Genomic DNA, 22,615 nt, shown 5'->3' with positions numbered 1-22,615 from the left:
TGTGCTCTTCACAAGAGCCATTGCCACTCTCCCAACCACGACACATAAAGCGCAGTCTTGGGGACATCCATCACCATCACCATCGCCATGATCGTGATGAATCCATCCTCGAGGTACCAATGACATATCGCTAAGCGATTGAAGAGTGCGCCATGCACTGCATGGATCAATCCCCTCCTCCATTGTGCTTGGATACCACAAGATTGGCGACGCCGCCTCCAACAATAGACGAATCCTACCAAGCCCTCATACCTACAATCCTTGCGCGCACCAGCCTGCGATTACGGCAGTTTCTCTCGCACTCAGTCTCCTCTGGCTCCAGAGAAGAGGATGTCTGGGGGTGCGAAAATACAAAAGATTGCGAGCAAGGCCTGTCCTTGGCCTCGCCGGCTTGGGCTCGCCGGGATCCGGTTTTATCTCAGATCTGGACTTGCACACATCCTCTCGACTTAGAAAAGGGAGAAGCCAGGTTTCTGCAGGGTCAAACTCCTACACCTGGCTCCATCAGCAGTTTTACAAGCGGCGAAAGTGAAAGTTGTAGTGACCCCGAGTCGTCCGAAACTACAGTTCCCGATATCGACGGTCCAGAAGAAGATACTACTGCGAAACGGATAAAGTCTGGTGCGCCAGAGAACTACGAACAGTATGCAGCCAAGATGACCTTTATGAAGACCTTTTCAACTCAGACATCACGCTTTGGAATTCCTGCACTTTCAAAAAGCCCTCCTACGTCACATTCCGCTCCAGCAGATGACGGTTTCATGCCGAGTTTTTCCAAAAGGAAACGTAGCGATGTCGAAGACATGGGTGAGGGCGATGTAAAAAAGGCAAGGCTGGCCGCAACGAACAGCACACTCCAACTATTCTCGAGGGATTGGCGAAAGGCAGACTACGGCCCAAAGCGCATACGCCCAAGGCAAAGCACGCCTTCATCGCGGAAGAAACTTTTGCCTTTCAACGCCTGTGTGGACGTACACTGATGAATGCCGTCACCCGTCAAGAGAAAGTGAATATAATTATTTAAGCAGCTCTTCTTATACCATCGACATCCAAAATAATCACCCAATTCCGCTAGGTGATCGGATACAGTCTGAGGCACACTTTCTCCTTGGTCGAGTCTCTTCTACTTGGCCGTCACTGCATGCGCTGCCATGGCAACTCGCAGCGATCGCGGTGACAGACCTCAGAGCCTGGATACAACTATGATACTGCCATTCATTGGATCACTCAAGGAAGATATGGCAGGAACTTTTGAGCAAAGAATACCCAAAGAACGGGGGTGTAACGCCGGAGCACTAGCCAGGGTCTGGTCTCATCGACATTCCGAGCAAGACAGGCCTTTGAATCACTGCTAGTGCAAGTTTACCACATCGGTACGGCGTGTCAAGATGGCAATGGTACTGGCCTGCTTCAACAGCCGAACGGAGGGTATTGGCTATAGCATCGGGATATGAAAAACCTGCCGAGGGCGAATACCATGCGAGTGTTTGAGCTGTGCAAATCCAGACGACTCCAGGCTTGGAGAAGAGTAGCATGGCGGAATGCACTGCTTCGCAACTATATCCATATTTTATGTGGCTCCGGCGTCGGTATAACTGGGTCTTCCCAAGAGACTTCCCATCATGACAGCGTTTATCCAACCGAATGGACCGTTCCATCCAATGGGGTCTAGACCACAGACAGATGGTAGGATTTGACCCGATGGTGTTACGACATGTTTCTAATCTTCCTTCAGTGACTAAGCCGCCGCATCGAGCTCTACCACTACCGGTGACCAATACTCCACCCATCACCACATCCATGATCGCCAGATGTTTCTGCATGGCAGCCATCCGCACACCGGCCTGAAAGCGAGGATGGACCGCCATGAGCCGAACTTGTGATTCTTCATCTGGAAGAATTCTATCAGCCAGGAAAAGGAACCATCGGCTAAACGACTCGAACGCGCCGTTGATTACGGCTAACCCGGTTACTATCCTGGCCTTGGTATTTTCACCTTCCCGTTTCGATAAGCTGTTGCTGGGCTGCTGATCTGGGGGACGACATTAATTGGACACGACTTTCGGCCAGAACAGGGTAAGATCTGTTATTGTGAATATTGCGGATTCTTTGTCGCAGATACGCGGAGGATATAGCTCAAAAGCTCTGTTCACCGAGCCTCCGTCTCACACAGGACCAGTTCATCTCCAACCGTACCAGATTTCTACTTCCACGTTTTGCGCGGCCTCATAATGATACAATCCCAATGCCTACTCCGGATTTGGCCGTTGTGTAAGCAAAGGGCGTCCAATCAAGGTTAGGCAGGAATGCCAGAGTGGGCCGAAGCAAAGCCCTTACTACAGCTCAAACCGAAGCTCGCAAAGAACAGGTGCGGTGAAGCGAGAAACTAGAGGTTCTGGAGGAGTTTCGAGACCAGAAACATAGAAGATAGCTAGGTAGGAGATCCAAAGAAGACTGGAAGACTCAAGCTCTTGGATTGAGATCTGAGTTAAATCAACTGGTGCCATTGTTCATATCGATAGAGTGCAACATCATAAATATACACGCCGTGTGTTATACGTTTCCTTACCTTCGGCCTTCTGAACCATTGCTGCGGATAACTCCCACCATCTCGAGGCGTTGCTCCTGGACGTCATCGATACCCGTCGGACAACAGTGTTTCCTCCGGCGTCAGCATCTACAATCGTCGGCAATCTAGACGCCTAATTCGTCTCTTTTACTTTGAGTGGATAGATGTCGTCTGGTTAATTTCCCCATCACGGGCGGAGGATGTGATATCCACCTGCAGAAGCAAGGAAAAGGATTGCTGAAGCTTTTCTCTAGAGACCAGCCGATGCGGTCATCAGCCCACTCTTTACTAAGTAGTTGCCAAGTACAATATTTAATCTAGGTCTGATCGGCTTCGGCATTCTTGACCTGAGTGCACCTCAATTTAGTCTGTCCAACGTGCAGAAGAGGTTCCGCAGCTGTCAGCAAACGAGAAATCTGAGTCGATGAGGACATTAACAGGACAGCACAGGGTGTACCCGCCAAGGATGTCGTTTGAGAGCATCGGGGTACTCTTGCCGAGACAAGGACCAGTCAGCCATGACTAACAACCATGATGGTTTTTGCTGTTGCACTAATATCTCACGACAACGCCACGAGCCCACGTCGAGTATAATGGTACCTGGATAGTTCTCTTAGAATCCTTATGATATTGTTCCAAACTCTGTACCCCGTCTCATTACCTATTGTATGCTCTACGCCCCAATCAAGCGTCTACGAGTGGCTGATGTACTGAACGATCCCACATCTCTCTACGGAGGCACCTATTTAGGAAATGCGGAAGGCCGCTCTGGGGTCTCCGACCACGACGATCTTCATGGAAATATCTATTACTACCTCTTCCTTCTCTATCCTGTGCAGGTAGGAGTACCACTACCCAGCAGCGAAGTGACCCTGGATCATCCCAAACGATGGCCCCCAAACTTCTACCAACCTATCGTCGGCCTCGTTGGTGGCCGATGTCTCTCAACTCAAACACCGCGAACCCACATCCCCAGGTCCACGGGAATCTGGCTGCGACCAGACATGCGAAAAAGGCAGGATAGCTGGTCATGGATTATCTTAAATACCTCAGCTCCCCAGACAGATATTCATCCTGAGTTTCAATCTGATATCTTGTGTTTCTGCGTTTTCTCTCATTTCCTTGGCATCAAAGTATTTTGAGAGAATTTGAGATTACGCAGAGCAAGATGATCTCGCCGAGAGCAGCTGTATCTCTCTTAGCCCTTGGCTTTGTTGCCAAAGGTCAGCAGACATCCTCAGTATTGGCTTCAACCGCCGCCAATACGCCGAGCATAGCGACTGCGTCTGGAACTTTGCCAGCCTGCGCCCAAGTGAGCAGCATTCAAGCTTCCTATGCATCAACTTCTCCGTCTGGTACAGTGCTCTTCCCGTGTGGTTTCATGGACAAGGGCTGACAGTACGAGCAACCATTGGACCTCTCCTCGCTGCCAGTCTCGCGCACGATTGTGCTGCCTCCGTGCCTGTGGTCCAGGAAGATGCCGTGAAGCTGATCGATGGGCTCGCCGCGATGCTTGAATTCCAGTCGACTCTAGAGTTCTTGGCTTCGCCCCCAGACGGATATCCCATGGCCGCGGTTAACCTCACAGAAAAGCTGGCTGCACTGCGAAGCTCGGTGAAATCTGGAGCAATTCAAAAGGAGATGGAGTTTGAAGGCAACCTTACCTTGATTCTGGCGAGTGCTCATGACGGCCATTTGGCTTTTGTGCCCGACGGATTGAGTATCTTCAGCTACCAGTCGCAATTCGGTCCTCTTGTTTCAGTTTCCATGGATGGATCTCGGCTTCCTCGCATTTATTTTCTAGGTACGTCGAGACATGTACATCTCTAGGCGCCGGCTAACAGGACCTGTAGCTGACGTTCGAGATTACCTATCTGGTGGTCCAAACCCACCAGCGGTAGCCTCCATCAACGGTGCCGACGCTGCTGAGTATGCCTTGGCCATTGGCAGCAACAAAAGTATGATTGGTGGTCCACAAGATCCGGATGCGATCTACAATAACTTCTTCTACTCTTTCAACAGCGGAGAGAACTCCGGCCCAAGCCTCGGGACTTTCACAGGGATGTTGCTCTTCTATCCTGGTCCGTCAACATCACTCACATATGAGAATGGCACCGGCGTGGAGAAGGACAATTTCGCACTGGTGAATGCAAACTTCACGGGCATTGTGGATGGTGACAGTTTCTATCAAAAATTCTTGAACGCTACCGAGAAAGATGCCCGGTCATCCGCGTCGGCCACAGCATCAGTCGAGTCGGCAACACCCACTGCCACTGCAAGTGCGAGTGCCAGTGATAGTGCCACTAAAATCACACAAATTGATCACTACCCAACCCCCACTGTCATCTCGGAGGATGGTTCGCTATCTGGGTATGTCTTTGACGATCCAGGGTTTGAAGACCTCGCTGTTTTGGCCCTCCGTCAAATGTCTGAAACTGCAGCCTCGAGCTTCCAAAACTCTCTAACCGACTACCTTGATATTTGTCGTCAACAAAAGAAGAGAAATCTCATCATAGACTTGTCGGGCAATGGTGGAGGCAGCGTTGGACTTGGTTATGATACTTTCAAACAATTATTCCCTTCGTTGATACCCTACGGTGCATCGAATTCTCGAGCCCACGAAGGGTTTGAGTTGCTCGGCAGAGTGATCACGAATCTGTCCACCGAGGCTCTGCACGAGCAGCCTGACAACTATACCAATTTTGGTGATATGGGTGGGACTACTGTCTTCGCCGCGGAGACATACCTCAACGACTCCCTCCAGGCGTTTTCATCTTTCGACGACTACTACGGCCCTGTCCAGGTCCCCGGCCACGGCCAGTCTACCAACTTGAATCGTTACAATCTCTCGGATCCCGAGTACGATGAATCATTCAGCGCGATCGTAATTTCTGGGTACGCCAACGAGAGCAACCTCGCTCCGCAGCCGTTTGAGCCAGAGAACATGATTGTCCTCACCGATGGAAACTGCGGTTCCACCTGCACCCTGCTCACACACTTCCTGAAGTGGCAGGGCAAAGTCAAGTCAATCGCTATTGGCGGGCGATCGCAGACGGGGCCAATGCAGACCCTTGGGCAAGTCAAAGGTAGCCAAGTGATCTACTTCAGCAACCTCATCGCAATCACCAATCTCGCCTATGAAGTGGCGGACAATGCCACACTGGATGCCATGAAGGGAACCTCGCTCGAGACCATCTACAATCTCGGTGACTACGTGACCTTGAGGACTGCAAGCGGCGGCGAAAAGACCAATGAGATCTCGTTCAACATGCGCAACAACATCGCGGAGGGAGACACCAGCTACACACCGTTGCAGTTCGTGTACGAAGCTGCCGACTGCCGTCTCTTTTACACACCCGAGCACGTGTCAAGCGTGGGTTCCATCTGGGCCACCGTAGCAGGGCAAGCGTTTGGCACAAACGGCACTAAGCCCTACTCACTGTGTGTCGACGGCAGCACTAATCACAAGAGCAGCTTGAGTGGCAACGCCACGCTGTTCAATGATGGCAATCCTACCAACGTCACCGATTTCATTCCGGACGTCACGGGCGGCACTGACAGCCAGAACAGTAGCAGTCAAGATGGGACAGGGTCCGGCGATGGCAGCAAAGCGAACGGTGCGGCTACATTTCACGTTGACGGCATTTATGCCCTGTGCGTTGCTGTATTTGCGGCCCTGGTGGCGTTCTGAAAATGTACAGTATGATGGGGATCCGTATCTGGGTAGAACAAGGCAAGAGAAACCACATTTGCTATCTTTTCAAAATCTAAACTTGCCCCCCTCGTATGACAACTGATATCTTCAATGAAGGATGTCATCATTCCGAATCCCAATCAACACCTTTGATAAGGGATTATTACGAGCTGCCTCTGACTCGTGAGGGCTATTATTACCGCATGAGGTCAAGTGAAACGGGATGTAGACCGCCAATACGAGCAGCCCAGAGGAGACCAGCAAATCATCTACAGGCGGGATCTGCAGGGATGTTCGATTTTTTTGGCCTAGGAGGCGCAAGCTCCGAGAGCCTAATATTTCATGAGTCCAGGCGCTTCGCCGCCACCTTCCAGGCTTTCCAACCGGTGCACAAAGAAATACGGTACGCGCACATATGTAATAAGAGGTGATTGTGGTGGGACGCACTGGCCTTACCCAAAAATCCTTAACGCGTCACCACTGGTAATTTTTCTGAATTGAGCACGCTCAGAGCATTTATTCCCCCAATTGTCCAGGCCGGTTGTTAAAACGTACAAGGCTGGGAGTCAAAGATCATGGTTAGGCTGAAAACTCAGCCCTTCGTTGCCCCTACGAACACGGCTAAAAAGCCACCGGTGAGTCACTGTATAAGGCCACAGCGTTTTCACATGTGGCGGTTGATGTCAGGGGCGTCGGTCGTCATTCATCTCGGCACAGGAGGGTCGCTTTTGCTACACACACTCCAGCACAGTATTATTGTATAACATGTCTTCATCGGATGTCATGATACTTGGACCTCTTTTTTTCTCCAGCTTTTTTACTTGGCTTCTAAAACCTCCGCTGTTTTGCATATCGCTATTTTGCATATCGACGTTAGCGTTTTCATTCTGAGCTCTTTTACAGCACATCATGTCGGCCGGCCTAGTACTCACTGTCTTTCGCTATGCATCGCCAATTCTTTCTGCAGTATGTTTTATCGGTTTTAATATCTACTTTGCTTGTCAGGCCACGAGCATCAATGAAGAGCAGCGGCACAGATTATGGCGAGGGCCAGCGCTTTGGCTCAGCTGGACCATAGCGGTCGCCTATCTGACTCAATCCGTCCTTGAGGTACTTCCAGGTGTCGAGTTCCGCAAAGATGCCCACATTCATATGCTTGCGGAAGTTTTGCTATGGACGACGCTGTCTCTGAGCCTAGCCCAAACCCCATCTCCAATTTCGCGACATTATCTCCCGGCATGGGTCTTGACACTTGTTCTGGAAATAACCTACACCGGCCTTTCTCTCACCACTTCACAGTTGTACTGGCCAAGTCTTGCTGTCCAGATATTTTCACTCGTTCTCATGGCCGGTCTCTCGGTTCTTGGCCTGGCTTCGGGTAGATGCCAGTCAGCACCGAGGGACGACGCGGATGACACAGACGAGACAAGACCATTGATGTCGCCATCTTGGTCCTCCGAGGCGACACAGCAGAATACGAACCCATCCTACTCAAAAACCGACAGGTCTTCGGACAGCGACACGATTTCTGGATATGAGTCGGACAGTGATGACGATGACGAGTCGGATAGAGAACTGAAGGAGATTCAGCAGAAGAGGCTGAAGAGCTCCGGAGGCTGGGTTGGTTATCTGAAAGAATTTGGCATTTTCTGGCAATATATTTGGCCTTCAGGCAATACCCGACTGACCCTGGCTATCCTTGTTTTGATTGTCAACATCCTACTTACCAGAGCCTTGAATGTCCTGGCCCCGAGACAGCTAGGAATAATCATCAACAGGCTCACGGCCGAGCGAAGGATCCCGTGGTTGGACGTCGGTCTGTACGGGCTCTTCGGACTTTTGGCCGCGGACTCCACAGGCTTCGGGGCTCTGAACCAGATGATTGAGCGACGCATCTCCATGTGGTCATTCCAGAGGCTAGTGGTCGCTGCCTTTGACCATGTCATGCGTCTCTCGATGGATTTTCACGATGAAAAGGATTCTGGGGAGATCATCAAGGCCCTCGACCAGGCAACTTCTTTGAATTCCTTGCTTCAGATTGTTGTCTTGGAGGTGGTCCCCGGGGTGCTGGATGTTTTCATTGCCCTTTGGTATGTGGCGTACCTTCTTGATGGGTATGCTGTGCTTCTGGTTCTGGCGGTCGCCGTTGCTTTCACTTTCCTCACAGCGTACATCACCATTTTCGTCAACGCCTCCCGAAGAGACCTCTCTGCACGGGAACGCGACCAGAGCAAAATCCTGTACGAGACCATCAGCCACTGGCCCATCGTGTCGTACTTCAATCGAAGAGGCTACGAAAAGGCCCGGCTTTCCAGGGTCCTAAAAGGAATCGCCGAAGCTGATCTCCGCAGTAATGACAGTTATATCTACCTTTATGGAGCACAAGAATTCTGCGAACAGGCTGGGAAGATTGGTGTCATCCTCCTCGCCGCTCATCGAGTGTCACAAGGACTAGCAGCGATTGGGACCGTGATCGCGGTGGAAAGTTACTGGTACACCATCACTATGCCACTCATGGTGATGGGTCACAGCTACCGCCAATTGACAACCGACCTGATCGACGCCGAGAGACTCTTGCAACTCTTCAAATCAACTCCGACGGTCCAAGATATTGAAGGGGCGAGGCGGATTGATGTCAGCGCAGGCAAAGTCGAATTCGATGATGTTGGATTCGGATACCACAAGGACAGGTTGGCGTTGGATCATTTCAGCTTTCAAGCATTGCCGGGTCAGAAGATTGCCCTGATAGGAGAGACAGGAAGTGGCAAATCGACAATCCTGAAACTGCTCATGCGCTTCTACGATGTCAATTCCGGCAGGATTCTGATCGACGGACAGGACGTTCGACATGTCACCCAGGATTCCTTGAGGGAAGTCTTTGGCGTCGTGCCACAAGAGACGGTCCTTTTCAATACGACCGTCTTGGACAATGTTCGCTATGCACGATTGGATGCGACTGATGAGGAGGTCTTTGAAGCATGTAGGGCTGCAGCCATCCACGACAAGATTCTCACTTTCAGTCAAGGATACCACACAAAAGTCGGCGAGCGTGGGATCAAGCTGTCGGGTGGTGAGATGCAGCGTCTTTCGATCGCTCGAGTCTTGTTGAAAAGGCCCAAAATTGTCCTTCTGGACGAGGCGACTTCGGCCATTGACACCATCACCGAGTCGAAGATTCAAACTGCCTTACATAACCTCACCAACCGAAGAACCACCTTTGTCATTGCTCATCGCCTTTCCACCGTCGTTGACGCCGATGTCGTCCTCGTGATCGATCAAGGCCGTATTATCGAGCAAGGAACACACCAACAGCTTCTCCAGAACGGATATCGGTATAAGGAGTTATGGATGAAGCAGTCCCAGTCTCTGATCGACTAGACTCCAGGATGTCCAAGAATGTGGCAGAACGGAATCGGATCTCCAGTAGAGACTACCAGCACCATCCCCAAACCCCTGTGAGCAACCCTTTCAGGCGTTGCATGGTCCCATTTTTGGTTGTCTCCCAGAAAGCGAGAATTTTGTTCATGAGACATTGACGTGCGTGGTGGTCAGTGGTGCAAACGCCGACGGCGAAGAAGGGCCAAGAGTAGTAGTCTGCGAAATAATCCAACGAAGGTTGTAAACGATCGATAAGATGCAGTGCCTCTGAGACCAGATCATCAGCGGAGCATTCAAGCTTGCCTCTTTGTGTGTTGATAACCTCTCTGATCAGGATTCGAGATGCGAGATGATAGATTCGAGGTCCCAAAAGAAGCACATCCTCATGACCTCTGCCTGAACACGAGCTCCCGAGGTTGTTCCGTGTGTGACCATCCTCAATTGAGACTGATGAGCAGATGTCTTGGATTCTACTGCAATCCCATCTCATCAGTTCCCTCTCAAGTTGGTAGCATTCAACCAGATCAACAGGCCCTTGTTGGGACGATTGGTACAAAAGCCCGACTTGACGAACAAGTCTGAACAATTCTGGAGGCGCTCCGAGAACGGGCGAGGACCGCTGGAGACACGATTCGTTCAGTGTCTGTATTTCCAGGCAATTCTGAGCCAGTGCAAATGCTTCATCGATAGTCTTGGATTGACGAACGCCTGCTTGAAACGGAATGCTGGTCGCTGCATGGAAAATGAACGATTCGAGAAGTGACCTTTTAATGTCATCTTGTCCGCGCAATGAAAGGCGCAATGTGTCATTGACGATCAGGGCTCGGAGCAATGCGGCCGCTCCCTGTAAATGAGTCTCTAGATCTGGGGAGAAATGTGTACGAGTTCGCTGACCATAACCGTTAATTCTGATCAAGGTGATGTAAACGATAGTCTGCTGAGCATGAAGGCCGACTTACCTCGTATATCAAAAGAAAAATTGTTGTACGCAAAGCAGTGACCTCGGTATCCTCAGAAAATTCGTTGACTAGAAAATTGCGAAGGCCAGTAACTGCTGCTGCATAGTACATTTCCGCGAGTGGGCGATACACGCGCTCATTCTCCCGCATTTCGGCGCCTGAACAAGCTAATAATGCACTCAGAAAGAACGGCTGACGTAGACCAAGTTGTATACAGTCTCGCATCAACGATTGCAAATTCGGTTGATCGCTTGCTGGTCGTATGAGCTGTGGAATAAAGACATGGCGCATGAAATCAAACAAAACAGAATCTGTACTGTTGCGACAGCTATTGATGCCATAAGATCCAAGTCCATGGAATCCCAATTTAGTAGGAACGTCCTCAAGGATCACTACAGGAGTATCTTCGATCGTTCGGCTCGGTGAATCCGAAGTCTGTCGCATATTCCACGGCACGACTGCTCCTAGACTGCTGTCCAGTTCGTCTTCGCTGAGTGTTGTACATTCTGAATCCGCAGCATCTGCCTTGTCGTCATTGGCCTTGGTTATAGGCCAGGTGCAGATCGATTTTCTCGAGACGGAGCAATTATGACAGATTGGCTTGAGCTCATCGCATTTTCGCTTGTGCTTCCTACCTAAATACCTAGTCAGAAATGGTTATCATAAGCACGAGTGTCCTACAAGGAAGGCAGCCTGTTTTCGTCCGCAGATGGGCAGGGCGACGACGGGGACTGCGATATTTTTTTATGGCCAATTCAGCCCCATCCATCACATGGTCAACGTCTTGTTAGTGGGGCCCATGCAGTGGCCAGTATCTCAGAGAGTATAATTCCGTTGCGAAGTGCCGATATTTTCTTGTACGCAATTGTTTTGGATGTGAAGTTGCAACTGTCACTCCTAAGCTTGATGTTTCGCAAAGAGTGAGAAAGGTCTTGTCTCCAACTCAGGGACGTGGAGCGTGCGTGGCACTTGAGAGATCTCGGTCTGACAACTGAGCTTGGCTTGTTCGCGAGCCCTTATCGTCCCCTCCCCCGCCCTGTTACACCAATGGCGACACATTGCGCATGAGACCAATGCCAAATGTGGTTCTAGGTCTCCTCAGGCCCTGTCCGTGGTTGGATTTCGGTTGCTTAGCCCTAACAAAGCCCAGCAATTCGATCCATGATAGATAGACTTCTCCACTCCGAAATCAACGAGACATGGATATGCCGATGAGGATGAAGTATATGATATGCCTTGAATGTAAATGTATAAATGATTGAATCGCTCTCTCAGATCTCGTACTCTTGAGTGCTTCTCTCGTCAACTTGATCACCACCTCAAGAATAAACAACATGGCCGAGACTACAGCCACCCAGAGCGTCAATCCGGCATGGCCACCTGGAACTATCAGCATCGAAGGCAAGTATCACGTTTGAACACCAGGGTCCTGGCGTGCTCTGAGCTGACCGTCGGCTTCAGACTTCCATCGATCAACCAAAGGAGAAATCATTCTACAGCCAAAACCATCCTCAGATCCTAATGACCCTCTGGTAAGCTTGGATTGCTTCCGATATCACATCACCGTTTGTCATATTGACCGTTGACAGAACTGGCCGTCATGGCAGAAATATCTGAACCTTGTGCTGGTCTCGTTCTATGCCCTGCTCGTCTTCGCACTGTAGGTGTCTTCTATCATCCCCCTCTCTGAAATAGCACCAAAGGCCCCTGACAGTAATATTCTCTTCAGACTAAATTCTGCAACTGTGACATGGACCCCAATGAACTTGGAACTCGGGTTTAGCTATGCTATCCTCAACGACAGCTACGCTGTTGGCTGCGGTACTCTCTGTATTGGTGGTCTAGCCCTTATTCCGTTTGCCTTGAAGTTTGGCCGACGCCCCGTTTACATCCTCAGTCTCTTGGTTCAAGTGGGCATGAGCGTATGGTCTGCCAGAATCCACAATGTTGCCGACCTGATGCTTGTCAACCTCATCAGCAACTTCGTCGGAGCCTTATGCGAAGTCATGGTTCAGATGACCATCGTCGACATTTTCTTTGTACACCAACGAGGTCGCATGAACAGTTTCTATGTCTGGATGCTCAACGTCGGCGCATCTCTGGCCCCTCTTGCAGCAGGCTACGTTACTGTTTCTGAGGGTTGGCGTTGGGTATGGTGGTGGATTGCCATACTACTAGGCATCTTGTTGCTCGCATTCACATTTTTTTACGAGGAAACCCGATACGATCGCGCCACCATAGACGGCGTCCAGAACACAGACTCCAGGGATCAGGTTGACCCCTCGACGAAAGGACTGGACTTTCAGGAGTCAGACCAGAAACAGCCTGTATTACTTGACACTGTGCAAAGTCGTGGAGCAAATTCCATCATCACCGATCTGGACACGACCGGACCTCGACGGAAGTCATACTACCAAAAACTTAGCCTGTGGTCAACCTCCCCGATCCCTTTCAGATACTTCCTCAAACATTGCTACCAGCCTGCTCAGGTGTTGACCTCTATTCCTGCCGTCTTCTACATGGCACTCCTGCAGGGTGCGATGACATCCGCATCCATCATATCGGTCACAGCTCTCTCAGTCTATATTACGCTTCCTCCGTACAGTTTTAACGCCTCACAACTTGGCTTGATGGGACTGCCAGGATTCATTGGTATCTTGCTCGGAGCTCTGATATGTGGACCTCTGAGTGACTGGACCATTATCCGGCTATCCAAGTCAAACAAGGGTATCTACGAGCCGGAGATGCGCCTGTACCTCATTCTGGCGTCAATACCGTTTTTGGTTTCTGGAGTCTTGATAACTGGTATTGCAATGGACAAAGGACTTGCATGGGAAGTAATTGCGGTGGGCACGGGACTGACAGGTTTCGGTGCTACTGCCGTTGTCAGCATGTCGTACACTTATCTGGCCGATGCATATGGTTTGGTAAGTTGCTATTCTGTCTTATTATTTTTCCTATTTGGAGAGAATATTCTGACACGCGAAATTCTAGATCATCGCCGACTGTCTGGTTGCAGTCACTTTTGTCAAGAATCTCTTTCCAACAATCTTTGTTTTTGCTCTGACTCCTTGGATTAAGGGTGTAGGACTCTCTAATGTCTTCATAACGGTCGCTGTTATCGATGCGGTCATTATGTTGGGAAGCCTTATTTTTCTTAAATGGGGGAAGCACTTTCGTATCAAAACTGCCATCAAGTACAGCCACTACGCTCGCCATCAGCCTGATGAGGGAATGGCAGCGTCTACCAGTGTAGCCTAGAAAGACAGAGAGCTGAAATTGATAAAGATCCGGTCCTTTCTCCCTATCGTGTCACCTAACCCGGACTTTGTTACTGTGTAGTTGCTATGAATAATAAAGATATCAAAGTTGCCAACGGCAATGAGATAACTTGAAGTACTTGGGGAGGCAAAAAATCGTAGGTTTTAAGCTCTTCTCCCTGCGCATTGCCCCCACTCGCACGATCTGAGCCCCGCCGATTCATCCCGATGTTCAACCAGTTGCGTCAAATTCCGCAGATTGCTGGGGCACCTGCACGCAGCTCCACCAGCGATGAGACTCCTTCTTTTCCGGTCGCTGGTGATGGATGATATGTAAGCTCGCAGGGTAAAAGCCAAGGTGTTGAAAATACGAAAAGTTCTCCCAGGCTCAGAGTGAATGATACACATAACTTCAGACCGGCATTGGCGGGACATTTCAGAACTTTTACAGGCTGGTTGGGGCTGGCTCACAGCTGCTTGGACACGGATCTCATCTAGGCCACCCACTTCAAGATGGAGACCACAATTCTCAAGAATGCTCGGATCTTCACTTCGTCGCAGGGGTGTGAGGAACTGCATCGTGGCTACATCCTGATGTCACAGGGAGTGATTCGGAAAATTGGTAGTGGCGAGGATGATGCTCTTACTCAGGCCAGAGCTCAAGGGGCAAGCGAAATTGATCTGAACGACAAGATAATAACTCCAGGTTTCATCGATAGCCATGTTCACCTTCTAGCATTCGGACTGGGATTAGGGAAACTCAACATCGTAACATGCAAATCGTTTGCAGATGTCCGTTCGAAGATCGCGGAATACGCGCAGTCAAATCCATCTGCCATTCGGATCTCAGTCAAAGGCTGGATCCAAGGGACTACGGATGGAAAGGCTTTGGCATCGATGCTGGACGATATCGACCCACGACCAATCTACATCGAGGCCATGGACCAACACTCGGTGTGGTGCAACACCGCTGCTCTCCTGGAGTTGAATGTGGCATCAATGGAAAACCCTCCAGGAGGGACAATCTGCAGAGATGAGAAAGGGGCTGCCAGTGGATTGCTCATGGAGAGTGCATATCATGGTATCGTCATTCCCTTCCTCGTACAGAACTTGAATGAAGATGATAAGCGTGTGGCTCTCCAACGAGCCGTTGAAACGTACAGTGAAGCTGGATGTACTGGTGTCGTTGATATGGCGATGGACAAGGCACAGTGGGAAGGCCTCCGAAAATATAGAGAGCACAATGAGATGCCTCTGCATATTGCAGCGCATTGGATGATCTCGTATTCCGACAACGACGAGGACATCCAGCGCCGCCTGGACGAAGCAATCGCGATGCATAAGCAGTACCACCCTTCAACATCACCCAGGTTCTGTATCAACGGGATCAAGATCATGGTGGACGGCACTGTTGATGGATGTACTGCTGCCCTGAGCCAGCCATATGGAGGCCAATCCGATCCCACAGAACCCATTTGGTCTGCAGAGAAGTTGAAAAAGGTCGTCCAACTCGCAGACGCCGCAGGTCTACAATGTGCTGTGCATGCTATCGGTGATAAAGCCATTAGCCAGATCATTGATGCTTACGCTAGCTTGGGCAATCCAACACGGCGACACCGTATCGAACATTTGGAACTTGCTTCCGAAGAAAGCGCGAAAAGGCTGGGCCAGTTGGGCATTATTGCTTCAGTGCAACCGGTGCATTCAGATCCTGTTTTGATGGCAGCTTGGCCAGATATGATAGGAGAACATCGGTGCAAGCGAGCATTTGCATATCGGGAATTCCATGAGTCAGGGGCTCGTCTGGCATTCGGGACTGACGTTCCTACGGCTGCTCATCCTCCTCTGCCCAATCTCTACCATGCCACGACAAGACGATCGACTATCAATCCCTCCTTACCGGATCGAACTAACCCGGAGTTTGCCGTTCCTATGGCCACTGCTGTCAAGGCAGCAACAATAAATGCAGCCTTTTCTAGATTTGCCGAAACCTGGACCGGCAGCCTTGCGGAAGGTATGTCGGCAGACTTGGTTGTACTCGATGGGGATTGGGAACCCGAGAACTTGTTGAATGCCAAGGTACAGCAAACTTGGTACCGGGGACAAAAGGTATTTGACGCTCACCCATAGATTGTGTTGATTCAATACGATGGCTGGGGGTAAATATAGATTGCTATCTCGTGTACGGAGAATATGTTTCTGTACTTTTCAACATTACGAGCCTGCATTTCGCACGCTGACCAGGTCATACGAGGATTATACCCTTACTATAGCCAACAAAGAGTACCAGGGTGTCACTGTGTTTGATTTTGCAATACCATCGAAGGTGTGTAACACGAATCTCGTCCAGCACAGCATCCTCTACAGCTTAGCCGCTTCTCTCTCTTCTAGAAATTTTCTGGGAATATCCACCACCTTATCCCGAATATAATCAGCAAATCCTTTGCCCAACGCATCTAGTAATCTGCAACTGCTCACCCCCCTGCCCAAGGGACCATAAATGACAAAATGGACTGCCAACAAGTTCTGAAATTCCATTCGCTCAATATAATAGTCATCTCTCCAGTCGTCGCCCATCAAAGCCTGCATCCGCGCACGAGTCATGAAGGTTTGCAACCAGGGATAATGCTGAGATTTTCGAACAAACAAGCCAATATTGATGTTTGCACCTTTGTCGCCTGACCTTGCAAGGACGACGTCTCCTAGCCGTGCTTCTGTTGTTGGTCCAAAGCTAGAAATGTCTACAGGTTGCTTCGTTTCATAGTTGTCTCGTTGGCTCAGCTTCTGATATTGGGGTGGATGCCCTGCTTCGCCAGTTTGAATTACTTTCCCTTCCATATCCAGAATCGCTGCGCCCTCACTTAGCGAGCCCTGAGGGTACAATGCCGGATAAAATGCTAGATATGGACGCGGAAGTGCGGTTCTTGTGTCCAAAGATAAATGAAAGCCTGAGAAGTGCTGCATAGCAAACTCCGAAAAGGTTTGTAGTAATGCATACAGCAATGCTTCGGAATCCGCCTGTGCGAGTACTCGGCCATAGGTCGTGCTGCTGAATTGGGTTTGCGGGTTTGATGCTGGAGTTCCCAGCACCTGGAAGTCGAAAAGCTGGAACTTGTCCAAGAGCCCTTTCTTCTCCAAGAAATACCGAAACTGCATCTCCATCAACTCCCACTTCTTAGCTGTCGCGTATCCGGTGGCGTTGAGTAGTAACTGACTCTCGAATCCGCCCTGGTAGAAAATGGCCAGTTTGGTCGTAGGGGGTGGTGGCGACCCTTTGACGTTGGAAAGGCGAACACGATCTTTACTGATCTCTTCGATTCGTATGTCTTCCACATGGGCAGTCACATCAGAGTTGAGGTATGTGCTACCTTGCAGCTCGTACAGAAACTGGCATTTCACATTGTCTGCATTGACCAATCCTTTTGTATTTTCGTGTTTAGTGATCACGGATGTCCCATCCTCAGAGATCTCCGCGATACCAAAAGGCAGGTCAAGGAATGTTTCCAGCGGATACTCATCAAACCCAGAAAAGTTTGAACCAGTCACATAGGCTGAACACTCAATAAGATGCCCAGCAATGAGAGCTCCAGCCAGTTGATCATAGTCAGTGTCGCTCCACTGATGCCAGTACCATGCGGCCCCAATTACAGGAGAAGCATCGGCCACTCGTCCGCAAATGATAATGTCTGCACCAAGTTCGAGGGCCTTGACAATTGCACGGGCGCCTAGGTACGCATTCGCTGACACTATCGGTTTCCCACGAGTGTCAAGCAAGGCCGTGGCATTCGCAGAGAGAGAGACCTTGTCATTTTCGGAGTCAAGATGCTTTGGCAGAGCCCCAGTCTTTTCAAGATCGCTTCTGACTTCACTCAATAGGTCGTCGCCATACACATAGGCTACTTTGAGGTTGTAGCCTTTCTCTTTTATCAGCTCCTGGCATTTGCGTGCAAGTCCACTAGGATTCAAGGATCCACCATTTATGATGACCTTGATTCTCTTCTGATCTAGGACGTCGAGTGTCTGCTCTAGGCCATCCCAGGCTGTGGGTTCCCATCCGTCATGTTTACCTTCGCTCATCTTCACTGCATTTTCCGCAAGATTCATTTCGGCCAAATAATCGCCAGTGATGAAGTCAACATCACCTTCGGTTGCCTGCCGACGCATCTGGTAGCCAGGATCTCCTCTGGCTCCCGAACAATTGGCGACTAGGACTGGCCTTGTGCCCATCCGAGCCCATCTAGTTCCTGCGTCGCCCATGTTGAGTGTTCTGACTTCGAAGACTCTTCAATTTGGATTATGCAAATCTGAGAAAAAGATGTCACGCCGGGGTCTCCTATTACATTGTTTTATCCACGTAAGCTGTCAGTGAAGTCAAAACCCTGCCGGAAGTCTTTGAACCTCGGTCAAAACGCATGGTTGTCATCATGGTTTAGTCAGAGTTTGGGTCGATCACCGGCTACCAAGCTACAGTGTTCTGATTCGTCTTTTATGACTCGGGATCACCAGCGGCCGCTACTATTCTCCTCATCTGCGCCCGCTTTTGAATGCCGAGTTTAAGCTCGGTCCAAATTCAACAACTGACAAGGAAGGCGAGGAAACATTTTCATCTGATGCTTTGAAGCAGTCAATAGAGACAGCATCAACCATTGACCTTCTTTGGGTCGAGCGCAGAGCTTGGAAAGCCCTTAAGTACGCGGCGTGACCACTTGTTTGACCTCTCTTACTACAACAAAAGTCATTATGGGGAGTATCCAGGCCGAGGATACGATGGCGGTCGCCGAATATCCTAACTCCTACAGTGTGCCATCGGAAGCTCAGAGAGTATACAAAGAAGGCATCCTCAGAAACCCTCTGATCGCGAAAGATCTACCTCAAGAAGCACTTGACTTTGGAGAATTAGTACGATTTGTTGGGTCAGACTCTCCCAGTATTCCCATCAATTGGCGATTCGCCGAGTCAGCAGCTGCACTCAAGGCTCTAGAAGCATCACTCATCGCCGCGTTGTTGAAACGCAAATACAACACAGATGCCTCGCCTGCGACCATCAACAGTGATCATGCTCAACTATTTTTTGCTTCCACACTGTTGTGGAAGGTGAACCCCGACACCGACGACGAGATCGGCGCAGACCTAGTGGGAGCCAGCAAAATGCACAAGTACATAAAAGACTATGACTGCCATAAACATGCTTCCTCCCTTCATCGTGTCAATGCCACTAACATCTATCGAACCAAAGATGGCAAGTACTTTCACTTGCATGGAAGCATGAATCCTGAGCCGACCCTCGACTCTATCGGACTTCCACATGAGCGTGATGCAAAGTCTTGGGAAGACGCGTGGGAGCCCTTCTTTGAGAAGCTCTCACAAATCGAGAGTTCGGAGATGCAAAGACTTGCTTCAGATGTCTACAAGCAAGCAGGCGTGATTTGCGAGTCACCGGACTCCTTTCGAGCCTCTGAGCATGGCAAAGCGAATGCCCACGTGGGCTTATTTGAGATTCACCCTGTCAAGAACTCCTCGCAATTCCCGACCTGGTGGCCGTCCACCCCACAGACATCTCCTCAGAGGCCGCTTGCTGGACTCAAGGTTGTCGACCTTACCAGAGTCATTGCAGCGCCAGCTGTGACGCGTGGTCTCGCGGAGCTAGGTGCATCCGTCATGCGAATCACCTCTTCGAAGATCTGTGACTACAGTTCACTACATCTTGACTTAAATTGGGGCAAATGGAATGCCAGTATTGATCTCAAGACCGAGGACGGCAGGGAAAAGTTGAAGGAGCTCATCTTAGACGCCGATGTCGTCGTTCAGGGATACCGACCAGGTGTTTTAGACAAATATGGCTTTGGCCAGCAGGATATCATTGATCTGTGTAAAGATCGCGAGCGCGGTATCATCTCCGCGCGCGAGAATTGTTACGGCTGGAATGGACCGTGGACATATCGATCAGGCTGGCAACAAATCAGCGATGCTTGTGTCGGTATCTCCCATGGCTTTGGAAAGGCTATGGGCCTCGAAAACGGTGAAGCGGTGACACCCGTTTTCCCAAATAGCGACTATATGACTGGAATCGCTGGGGTCTGTGGTATTTTATGTGCTTTGATGCGCCGTGCGGACGTGGGAGGCTCCTACAAGGTCGACCTTGCACTTAACTACTACAACACTTGGCTTGCGAACAGTGTTGGCCAGTATCCAGAGGCTGTCTGGCAGGATCTTTGGACGAGAAATGGGCGCCAGGTTTTCCGGTATGATACCTATCCTTCCTTGCTGCTACTGCGAATTGGACTCCTAACGCAATGTCAACTACTAGATCGCACCACAATATGCTCTACACGATTCCGCGGTTCTTGGGCATGATCAAAGAAAATAGTTCGGACAAATTATTGAGACCGGAATTTTTTGAAAACCGTGAGAGTAAAGCCATCGGTGCAACGGTAAGAGCTGTAAAGCCGATCATCAAGTTCCAACACAATGACGTTACGTTTAAATACAACGTCGGAACTAGAGGGAACGAGGTAGACGCACCCTTCTGGCCAAAGGATCTCACAACAGAGATCGTTTCCTAAATTCAACGAGATAATATTATCTTTCGCTGAATCGCTAGGTCCCCGTGTATGCAAACAAGATGAGCCCGCTATGCTAGGCTATTGACTATTGGACCATGCAGTTCAATGCTCAGAGGAAATGAAGCGTGAACCCACTTCCTCCGTCACCAGATCTCAGCGTCCAGTGAGCTTTGCCAGCTCTTTGACAAGAGCGACCAATCTCTCGGGCATAGGAAGAATATGATCAGATGTGGTTGCATAATTACCCTCAAAGATTTTTGCAATCACGGTTGGGATCACCTCGACGTTAGAGAGCGCTCTGACTTCATCGCCGAGAAGCAGAGCTGGACATCCTTGTCCCGTCAGAAGGAACGACTTGATTTGCATGTTTTCTGGCCCATTTAGGACAATAAGATTTGCTTGATCCCTGGTGTTGGTCACCCTTTCTCCGATTTGATGGTGATATGCTCGATTAGTGTGCGGCTCCGGGGTTTGTCTCCTGGCAGCTTGACCAATTGCCTCCAGTAGGAATGGCAGCGCCAACACTAAGCATGTTTGATACACGGCAATGGCATAGAAGCCACGGAGCTGAGTAGGTTTTATTGCTTGCGCGGCTTTCAAAACCTGCCCTGCATGCCACATGGCGTAACGTAGTTCTTCTCCTTCAGACCAGCTCTGCAGAATTGGTGTCGCTAGTCGTGACTCCTCGATGCCGAATCGACCAACGAGCTTCTCAATATCGACAAATGAGACAAAGAGGGCCATCATAAACAGCTCGCATACAATTCGGGCTTCGGCAGTAAGAACTCCTACTACACTTGCATTGTCCTTTATTTCCGCCAGCCTTTTGTATAGGTCCTGACGCTGTGCTTCTAGCCAAAAGGTGGGTTGAGAAGATTGCTTGCTGTTTCGAGTTCCCCTTTGTAACGTTCTTGCCTCCTGAAGCGCAACTATCTGTGGCCAGAGGCAATGTAGTGCTGCAAAAGCACTTAGTTCGCAATCATATTCCTGTGGCAATGATTGCAAAGTGGAAGGGTCCTGAATGATATCGAGCAGAGTCGGCCGCGGCATTTGCGCGGTTGATCTTTCCGCAAGATTTGCCGCCCTCCAGGCCAAGGGATCTGGAGCGCCCCATAAGGTATGTGCCGAGGGCAGACCAGACGTGATTTCTGTGCGATAAAACCGTGGGCTTCGCATGTAGGCCACTGACCCTTGGATATCGACTATGAACGCGCGGAATACGCATCTGCCAAAAATGTCAACGGATGTTCTCTCTTCTCTCATAGGCATCCTCACCTTTTGAAAGACTCGAGTGCCGTCCAGTTCGCCCACTTGGACTGCAAAAGCTCACCGTCGTCTTGAAATGTTGGAACCCACATGTTCTCAGAGTAGCCCGAATAATAGGCCCCTGCACGTCGTATCATCTATCACGCTTAGTGAGACAGTTCTACAGCTTGATGTAAAACCTACCAAAGGCAGGTTATTTGCAGCCGCCTCAGCAATTTCCATCCTTCGCCGTACGCCGCTCCATAAACCTGCTTCAACCCAAAGGATTTGAGCTTGTAGGATATCCAAATCTGGCGTTACCGGGTTGTTGTGATCCAGTATCTTATAAATGGCAATCCGCGTACGTTCTTGAAGCGCTAGGCCGAGTTTCCAAATCATGCGGTTCGCAAAATTGGCGGACCCGGCGACAACTAAGGCGCTCAGCAGTTCAATTTTACATTTGTCCACATTGAACGATGGGAGGTGAACGAAAGGGCAACGGTTCACGGTTTCCTGAAAAGCGAACGCCTTTAAGAGGAAGCTCAACACCCTTGGAGAGGGAAAGCATCGTAATACAGCACCGTTATCAGCGTTGCGCTGGGCCAAGATAAGAAGAGCATCTCGGGCCTCGTTTCCGCAGGTGAACCCTGCCATCCATGACGAGCCATCCGCTCGGTCGTCTGAGGCTTTCTCGATGGACTTTGAGGACAGAAAGTGTCGTTCCTCGACCTCTGATAGGTGTGGTGCCTCTTCCGTGGACGTCGAGTCGCGAGCGTCGGGTTCCCACAGCCAAAGAGACCTTTTAAAAAACTCTTGCACAAGGAATCCCCGAGATCGACTTCCACTGGTCGAACCATTATCGTCCCTTGACCGCCCTTCGTGTCTACTATTTGAACCTTCGTTACTCAAGTCGAAGTCGAGCTGAACTAGAGAACTCCAGTCCAAAT

The 22,615-nt window shown here is 50.1% G+C and overlaps 4 protein-coding genes across 4 annotated transcripts; all 4 read left to right on the top strand.

Moving 5' to 3' along the window:
- Positions 1–60: 60 nt before the first annotated feature.
- On the top strand, positions 61–2,543 carry PV06_08606 (uncharacterized protein). The gene is made up of 2 exons (XM_016409959.1): positions 61–1,686; positions 1,736–2,543. Exon 1 carries the CDS (start codon positions 153–155, stop codon positions 978–980), a length of 828 nt encoding a protein of 275 aa, XP_016260267.1. The 5' UTR covers positions 61–152; the 3' UTR covers positions 981–1,686; positions 1,736–2,543.
- Positions 2,544–3,476: 933 nt separating this feature from the next.
- PV06_08605 (uncharacterized protein) lies at positions 3,477–6,260 on the top strand (the record flags this gene model as incomplete). Its single annotated transcript, XM_016409958.1, has 3 exons — positions 3,477–3,924; positions 3,975–4,373; positions 4,423–6,260. The coding sequence occupies exons 1-3, from the start codon at positions 3,738–3,740 to the stop codon at positions 6,258–6,260; spliced, it is 2,424 nt and encodes an 807-aa protein (XP_016260266.1). The 5' UTR covers positions 3,477–3,737.
- A 792-nt stretch (positions 6,261–7,052) lies between these two features.
- PV06_08604 (uncharacterized protein) lies at positions 7,053–10,595 on the top strand. The gene has a single exon (XM_016409957.1). The coding sequence runs from the start codon at positions 7,173–7,175 to the stop codon at positions 9,639–9,641; it is 2,469 nt and encodes an 822-aa protein (XP_016260265.1). The 5' UTR covers positions 7,053–7,172; the 3' UTR covers positions 9,642–10,595.
- Positions 10,596–14,373: 3,778 nt separating this feature from the next.
- On the top strand, positions 14,374–15,990 carry PV06_08603 (uncharacterized protein; the record flags this gene model as incomplete). The annotated part of the gene is made up of 1 exon (XM_016409956.1): positions 14,374–15,990. One exon carries the CDS (start codon positions 14,374–14,376, stop codon positions 15,988–15,990), a length of 1,617 nt encoding a protein of 538 aa, XP_016260264.1.
- Between the last annotated feature and the right edge of the window lie 6,625 nt (positions 15,991–22,615).

Source organism: Exophiala oligosperma, assembly GCF_000835515.1.
Source record: "Exophiala oligosperma strain CBS 72588 unplaced genomic scaffold supercont1.8, whole genome shotgun sequence".
Lineage (NCBI taxonomy): Eukaryota > Fungi > Ascomycota > Eurotiomycetes > Chaetothyriales > Herpotrichiellaceae > Exophiala > Exophiala oligosperma.
Note: the sequence above shows the minus strand (reverse complement) of the source record. Positions and strands in the feature narration are given on the sequence as shown.